Below are 8,376 nucleotides of genomic sequence, written 5' to 3'. Positions count from 1 at the left end.
TTTCTGACTCAAGTTGACAAATATTCAAGGGGAGACATGTCATCACAACACCAGGTATTGGCCGAACAGATGAATAACTCATTCAAAGAGGACTAATATATCATCATTCTAATATCATCAGGTCTAATATGTCATCATACTTCACTTTCCTTGGCTTCTTTCAGTTAATTTGGTTGCAACATTGTACACACACCACTCAGCCAGGGCATATTTTCATATCTTTGTTTTGTTGGTTACTTTGGTTAGTAATTGCTTCAGAGGTCCTCAGTGCTAGGCAGTTAATATGCTGCCCCCATCTGGTGAAACAAGTGTAAGACAATATTCCAGCAAATTAGGACATTATGTTCAGATATTTCAATACATACCATTTATTGACAATTATGACTTTATAAAGACAAAAGCCTTTGATGATTTTAACCATAAAAAACTTTTTTTTTTTTTTTTTTTAAACCATAACCGAAAGGAGGAAGTACACAAAAATAACAAAACAAAGGAGTGAAATGCACTTCAATGACAAATCCATGTCTTGTTGTTTACACCAGAGCGTATACAAAGATATTACCACTTGTTTCAGCTGAGACTACACAACAAGTCGGGATGCAGCTTGCTGAAGAGTTTTCTTACAGATGGTGCTGTCCAGGGTTGGATCTCTATTTTTATTCATTCATTTTATTTTTTTTCGAAGGCAGCCTCTGCCCCAGCATAGGTAATCTAAAGCTAATGATACTGGAACAAACTGAGGATGTCGTTTTAAGTTACTAAGAAACAACCCCAAACATGACAGAGAGAGCAGAGGGTGCATTTAAGGTTTGAACTATTTTTTTGGCTCTGACATGAGTGTCATGCTAAAATGTTTTAAACACTGTGCTTCATCTGAAGGCATCTCAAAATTTGTAGAAATTTGCGTCAAATGTCAAAAAATGCAGAAAATGTCCTCAACTCGGTCACCTCTTGCCAACACAGACAAACCTAACCTGATCTGTTCAGAAAAACAAACATTTCTCAGTGTGTTTGCATGTCATATATAAAAACAAATCCATACATGTATCTGGCTGTACACACACACACACAGATACATAACCATGATTGTAATAACTGAGATTAACGTATAAGTGCTATAAGACTCAGAACACTTTGGAGAAATTCAGACGAGAAATGCAAAATGCTGAACTGAGAGAGAAAGACAAGTTTGAAAATTGAGCACAGGTATTATATTCATTTTAAAATTACTTAAAGAGACAAATCTTCCAGTTTGGATACAGTGTGTACAGTCTGTATGACTACTGGATATTGAGGCAAAGATGAACAAAAGCTTAACGGTATGTTAGTCTCCAGGGAGATTTGATGGCCCACAGTCCTGAATTGACCTTAACACAAATTACTAATAATAACCAATGTTCTCCACGTTGCCAATTATGCTGTAATTGATTTAAGAAGAAAATTTTCATGGATAACAGAATCCCAGCGGACTGACTCCACAAAAAGGTACAAACTGTAGATAGAGTATCCTTCCCATCAACTGTATTAAATGTCAGCAGAGTTCATTTGATGACTGGAGCATTTGGGGGGGGGGGGGGGGGGTTCACCTGAGGGAGGATGTGGCAAACAAGATGTTGATGTGTGGGTGTATGGTCTTAGGCAGCAGCTTCTCTATGTTCTTACATACTGTGAGCACGAGTGTAAACAGAGAGTGTGTGTTCAGTCTGCAGGACGTGTGGGAGTGCTCGGTTGGTTCAGCCCCATGGTTTTACAAAGCCAGCCGGCAAAGTCTACCTCCTCCGCCTCGGCCCGCTTGATAAACGTATGGTTCTGAAACAAAACACAGACAGTCACACAGGAATAAGATGCTAGACTTTGAAAACTTGAAATTAACAGTTTGTGGAGCGAGCACGAATACAACATTTGCTCTTATAAAATATCAAACAGGCTGACCTCAAGGCAGATTGGGCGTAGAAGTGTTTCTACTGTACAGCAGATATTTTTTTGTGATCTAAATCTTTGATTTTTCTGATATTGAACATGTCCCCTGTGCAAAGAGGCCTTAGTCTTAGTCTAACACTTACCATCAACATTTTCAAGTCTGCCCTGTCTGCTGGATTTTTGATGAGACTGTAAAATAACAGAGGAAGAGAGGAATCTTTTAGAGAGAGCTTTTCATCCGTCAAATTTATCACAAAACATTAAAGCAGAAGTAAGCGATCCGGTCGTTTTGGCTAATGCTGCGTTCCAGGCAGGCTTTTGAAACCGTAAATTACAGCTTCAAGTCACAACTTACGACTTTGTAGCGTTCCAGGCAACCCACTCGTGTTTTTCCGACCTGTTTTACCTGTGAAAGTCACTATAACGGCCACTCGTAACTTCTGACCCGTGAACTCGTACCAGATCGAACTGGTACGACTTCACAGGACGGAAAAACACGAGTTACGAGTTTCCTTGAACGCACCATAACAGTCCGGCCGCGTTTCCCAGATTTGTTAAGAAGCTCTTTGCGCTAAGATCTTCTTTGGAGCGCTCTTAAGAGCGCTGTGAAAGAAGAACGTGTTTCCCAGAGTCGCTCTTAGCCTAAGAAGATCTTTCACTAAGAAGGAAATGTAAGATCGAGCTGACCCACTCTTACGAGTCTTCTTAGCGACCAACGCTCACGTTTTCAAGGCAAATCAATGTCACACTAAGCAAGATATTAAACAGTGCACATCGTATGTTTAAAACATTAAATTATGTGCCGAAATAAAAAATAAAGAGATAAAAAAAATAAAATAAGAACAATAATAAACTAAATATGAGGAATAACATGTGCTCTGCACATCAGGCACACAAATAAAATTAATCATCATCATTCATCATAACTTTTTACGCACACATCCACGTCCCATATCTGCATGAACATCAAAAACAACCGTTCTTAAATCAACCCCTAGTGTCGCTGTTGCATCGTGTTTTTACACAGTGGGCAGCTTCTTGGTGTGGTGGGGGCATCGCAAGCAAGGGTCAGTGTCACGGAGTGTGGCAGCCGTGACACTGATCCTCCTGTGCCATGTTATACTGGCACTAAAAAGACTGTCACGCATTAACACTCCACTGCCTAAATATATATGTAGCCTATATACATATGTAGCCTTGCATTGATCATTCAGTGATGATGAGAAAAGAAAAACGTGTTGACCACCAAAATAATATTTTAGTGGGTGGATTCGAACCCAGACCACGGCAATGCTTCCACTTTCTTTTCCAGAGTTGTCAGGCTGTAAACCAGCCAGCCCCTACGCACGTTTTTATTTTTTATTTTCACACACATCAATCACATGGTCACGCAGCCGTCTCGGCCGCATCATTACGCGGCTGTGCCGTGTCATCTACGGCCAGTCCGTCACTGCCCGTGACCAACGCGGCAACAACAGCGGAGAAGTTTCTAATCAGGTCCGCGGACACCGGGACCTGTGTTAACCCCATGTTTGACAAGTGGAAATCCCGTCTTCGGTTTATTCATCGCCCGTCGGTGCAGCTGCGCTGGTCACTGTGTGTGATCTATGTGTGTATTAGGTGGCGTGTGATATAATAATCGATTTGCCTGGCATCGATTGATTCAGTTTCAGTACTGGGGTGGTGGACAGCTCCCGTTAAGAGCTTCTTAAGAAGCTTCTTTGGCGTGATCTTAAGAAGGCAGTTAAGAACGCATCTGGGAAACACCCGTATCTTAGCGCTCCTTCTTAGCCGAACCCTTCTTAAGAGCCTTCTTAAGTCCTTAAGAAAGATCGAATCTGGGAAACGCGGCCCTTGTCCCTACGTCGCCACATTCACGGCGTCCCTTGGCTGCACACACAGCCCTGCATGCCGTTCTCTCTCCTCATTGGATAAAAACTGTAGGATACGATAAATGTTTTCTCCTCGGCTCAGAGCAGAGCAGAGTGACTGACAGACCCGTGTTTCAGTCCAAACACTCTATGTAAGTGATTGCTGTCGGAAGATATAACTATTTAAGACTTATATTAACACAAATATATCACTTACTTCTGCTTTAAATCATATCTAATAATATGACAATTTAGCTAAAACTCAAAACTGAAAATGTGTTGTGTGTGTCCAGTGTTTGTAACAAAAGACAGCTGAGCAATGTTGTCAGGATAAACTGCTGTCTCACCACTTTGTTACAAAGTCCTGGAAGTCAGAAGTGAATACACCATGTGGTAGTTTTGGAGGAGGCTGAAATACAGAAAATAGGAAAGAAAATTGAGAAAGAGGTGATTAAATACGACCAGTTCTATATATAGTAGCTATCACTATGTGGAATCAGATTCATGTTCTTTTTAGCTGTAAATGTTTAGATTCTCACCTCATTTACGATGTAGTCCAGGAGTTCAAAGATGGCCATTACAGCCCCATGACCTGGAAAAGGTGGTTTCATATTCAACATTTCAAACAAGACTGTTACATAAAAACACACTGATTTTGTCAGACTGTGTTTGTGTTGCTCACCGCTGACGGGTCTACCTGGCGGCCTCGGTCTGGGTGAAGTGCTATGTGTCTCCCCCTCACTGCCATCCAATATGGGTCGTCCAAATATGGCCTCCAGTTCTCTAGCATCCGGAGGAGGGATGGGGAAACGTCCAATCGACAGCTCCACAAGGGACAAGCCCATACTCCATACATCTGACTGCACAGAATAGTGGGTTCCCTGCAGTCTCTCAGGCTAAACAACAAACATTAACAACGCATAACAAGGTCAAAATTTCATGTTTTATCGACAAATTCAAGGAGCTGTTCAAGCACTAGACGTCAGATATGAAATGGGTCGTATTTCGTTGTGGTGTTATATTTGTTTTGAACTGCTCATAAAAACTTAAAATCACATAATATACCACATATTTCAAACTGAGGCACTGGTTAAAGTGAGGTCATTCATAGTTTAATAGAGGCTTTGTGGTCTTGACAAAATGATGAAGAATTGAAACAATCAATTCGAAAAGCGAACCAAGTTAGACGAAGCAATGTTGAGCAACTGAGTGTAATTCAGAGAGACCGACGTACCGACATATACGATCTTGTCCCAACGAAGGAATTGGCCATAGAGTCTATGAGCTGCCCGCTCACGCCAAAGTCACACAACTTGATCTCACCACGTGAGTTCACCAGCATGTTTGAAGGTTTAACATCTGTGAGTAAAAAGGATACGTTAAGAAAACTTCATCTGAGTGGAAATCGATGACAATGTGCCACTATACATAACAATTATTGACAAAGTTAAATGAATCATTTACATTTCATTTATCTTCAGCATCTACATGTATTAATGTGCTTCAGCTAAATTTAAGGCACCTTGCTACTGCTATGGCTTACAGATGAATCTCCATTTTATTAAATAGAAAAGTAAATAATCAACTTGATGAAAACTCTGATACCTCTATGCATGATTTGGTGTTTTTCTCTCAGGTAGGCGAGGCCTCTCAAAACCTGTTTTTTTTTTAAGGAGATAAATTATTCAAGTCAATAACTGTAAATAACCTTAATGTGAAAACAACATTCAGAAACAAGCAGGAAACCAATCTAGGCCCACGTCGTGCATCTGCATTGTAAGTCTGTGGGTTATTTTGAGGTCAATACAGTAAAGTGAAAGAGTACTATGACAACAAAAATATCTTTTTGTTGATGAAAATGCTTTATCTCCACAAAACAACTGCGCCTTTTCATTATTTCATTAATTACAAACAATAATTTACTATCACATCATATATTAAAATGGCTTATACTGCTGTACTTACAGCAATGCTGACTTTGCCCAGAATCTCTTCAGGGATCCTCCTTGCTTCTTTCAGCACCTGGTCCAAAGATCCACCATCCTGGACAACAAAGGGAGAGAACAAATAATACAGTGGGTCATGAAATAAAAATGCACATAATTTCAAAGGTACCTTTTAGATATTACTGGTTTTCAATCTGTGGAATGCACAAACATGTTTTTTCAGGGAAAATATTCAAAGTGGTTTGTAATGTAATGTAATGATTTTACACCTGCCAGAGTCTCTCGGGTCTTTACACTTGCCTGTTTCTTCCCCATTCAACCTTCTGGCTATTTGCTTACCTAATATATCCCCGACATTGATACTATGTACCCTTGTTAAGCAATAACCACGTTAGAACAATGGGGTAAAATAAGATAATTGCCACATATGGCAACACATACTCTTTAAAGGGACAGTTCAACATTTTGAGTTCAAAACTCATCAAATACACAATCCAACAATTCCAAAAGGCTCTTGTGCAGGTCACACTCTCGTTGTGACCTGCACATTCACCACGCTATGAAATAATAATGTCACATTACGAGACAGAGTTGTTTTCGAGGCAAATGCGTAGCTGAAACTACACTCCAGACACGGCTGCTGGGCAGAGTGACTTCAAAAGCGCTAGTACTATAGTTCAGAGTGTCGTAATGTTATATAATTATACATGATTATTTCATAGCATGGCAAATTAAAGGTAATGAACCTACCCATATGACTATAGGCATTATGGCAATAGGCGAATATGCCAAAATGTTGAACCATCCCTTTAATATCTTTTACCGCTACTCACACACACAGTCATCCCTCTTCATGTTTCTCACCATGTGCTCCATACAGACGCTGATCTCTCCATCATTATAAAAGGCTCCATAGAAGCCCACGATGTAGGGAGAGTTACACTCATGCAACACTTGAAGCTCTCGGATGATCTGGTTTCTGATCGCAGGTTTGATCTCTAGATGAATGAGCTGAAACAGAACAGAGAATCGAGAGAGAAAGTTCATTCAGGATTACTTTCCTACACTACAACTTTTGTTTTTATTACATCCAAGACATCCAGCTGCACCCTCTGTTACTCACCTTTCGGGCCATGATTATTCCAGATGGTTTGTGGCACTCCTTGTTGACTACACCTCCATTGCCTGCACCCAGCTCACAGATTCGTTGGAAGTCATCATCTTTTAACTCGCCTACCTTGGCTTTCTGGGTAAGGAAAGCCTCTAATCGTTTCTTCTGTTGTTCATCCAGGTCCAGCTCCTCCAATATTTTCTTAAGTGCCTCTAAATTGGCCCTGAGAAAATGGATATGGGCTATAAATAATACATCTTTTAAGTTGTGCAAATGAATAACACATCTTATTCAGGATGCAACGTTAACTGGTTGGTAGGATAACTTACTCAGATGAAACATCTGTGTTGGTGGAGGGGGATAATCCATCGCCAGTGGGTGCAATGTTTAAAGGAACTGGTCTCTTTTTAGGAGGCATGATTTACTGTGGATAAACTATGGGCTGGGGTTAAGGGACACTTGTCTTTCCTGACTGCAAATAATAATCTACTGGGACTAACCTCTCGAAGTAGAAGCTGAACTAAGGAATATTATTTTTTGATATGCATAAATAAGTATTAATTTCATAAGCACTGGGTTTGCATTGGGTTAAATAGCAAAAAACAGTGTTGTCTTGTGGACGCTTTCAGGACAAAATGCACTTCTCGTTTCCTGTCAGTTGCCAGGTTGGACAGTAGTTCAATATGATTAATCAGGCTCAACACTTTGCTTATGGTCTCAGACTTCTCTAAACAAGAAATAAAATAAAAAATAAACCCGACCCTTTTCTGATTCCCAATACGGTGAACAAGGCTTCAGATGATTAAAGAGAATAGGATGCTATAATGCTGCCGTTTGCTAGTTGGCTAATATTGTACCTACTAATGGCGGCTAGGTTATTTGTTGAACACACAACTATTAGTGTTATGGTCACTGTCCCAACGTGCAGCAACTGGATTTTAAATTAACCCGCACTGAACTAACTACAACGTGACAGTAAACCAAACATTTTGAGAAGCAGCGAGCTAACTTTAACTGCTAGCTGTTGCGCGATACCAACACATTGAACAACGAGAGTACGCGACTCTTTTACTTTACTTCCGGCGTTGTTTCCCGGGGCTCTGTGTAAATTAGAAACACCAGCTCATTTGTGCCGTGCCGTAGTGTCGGTCGGTCAGTGTCGTATCCTCCTTGCCCCTTCGTTCAGCGGGCAGGTGTGTGACTGTGTATGTGCGTGTGGTTGCTGGAAACACACACACACCGGGTCCCAGTAAAAGGCAGCAGGCAGCAGCAGCGGGGCCCAGGAGTAGCTCACACTGCTCGGCTTAACTACGGAGAAAATCTCGCGATACTTGAGACGTTGACAGTCAGCTGTGCAGTGTATGAAAATGGAGAACATGTATTGTTTGGCTTCACTGACAATCCATCTTCTAAAGAAAAACAATACTATATCATCAATCTTATTATACAATTAGCCAAATGGCATATTCATAAATGTCGTTACACTAATCAAAAACCACTTTTTCTTATTTTTGAAAATTAAGCCAAA

The 8,376-nt window shown here is 40.6% G+C and overlaps 1 protein-coding gene across 2 annotated transcripts; it reads right to left on the bottom strand.

Moving 5' to 3' along the window:
- Nucleotides 1–351: 351 nt before the first annotated feature.
- Nucleotides 352–8,109, bottom strand: map2k2b (mitogen-activated protein kinase kinase 2b). Of its 2 annotated transcripts, XM_083992068.1 has the most exons (11): nucleotides 7,178–8,109; nucleotides 6,861–7,071; nucleotides 6,602–6,748; nucleotides 5,757–5,834; nucleotides 5,397–5,448; nucleotides 5,026–5,150; nucleotides 4,474–4,687; nucleotides 4,331–4,383; nucleotides 4,139–4,200; nucleotides 2,064–2,109; nucleotides 352–1,809 (listed from the first exon to the last, which is right to left on the bottom strand). In XM_083992068.1, the coding sequence occupies exons 1-11, from the start codon at nucleotides 7,264–7,266 to the stop codon at nucleotides 1,699–1,701; spliced, it is 1,188 nt and encodes a 395-aa protein (XP_083848194.1). In that variant the 5' UTR covers nucleotides 7,267–8,109; the 3' UTR covers nucleotides 352–1,698. The 2 variants fall into 2 exon arrangements, with proteins under 2 accessions (XP_083848194.1, XP_083848193.1); XM_083992067.1 differs by having other exon boundaries at nucleotides 4,331–4,687.
- Between the last annotated feature and the right edge of the window lie 267 nt (nucleotides 8,110–8,376).

Source organism: Trachurus trachurus, assembly GCF_905171665.1.
Source record: "Trachurus trachurus genome assembly, chromosome: 17".
Classification (NCBI taxonomy): Eukaryota; Metazoa; Chordata; class Actinopteri; order Carangiformes; family Carangidae; genus Trachurus; species Trachurus trachurus.
The sequence above is the reverse complement of the archived record's forward strand: the minus strand, read 5'-3'. Positions and strand labels throughout refer to the sequence as shown.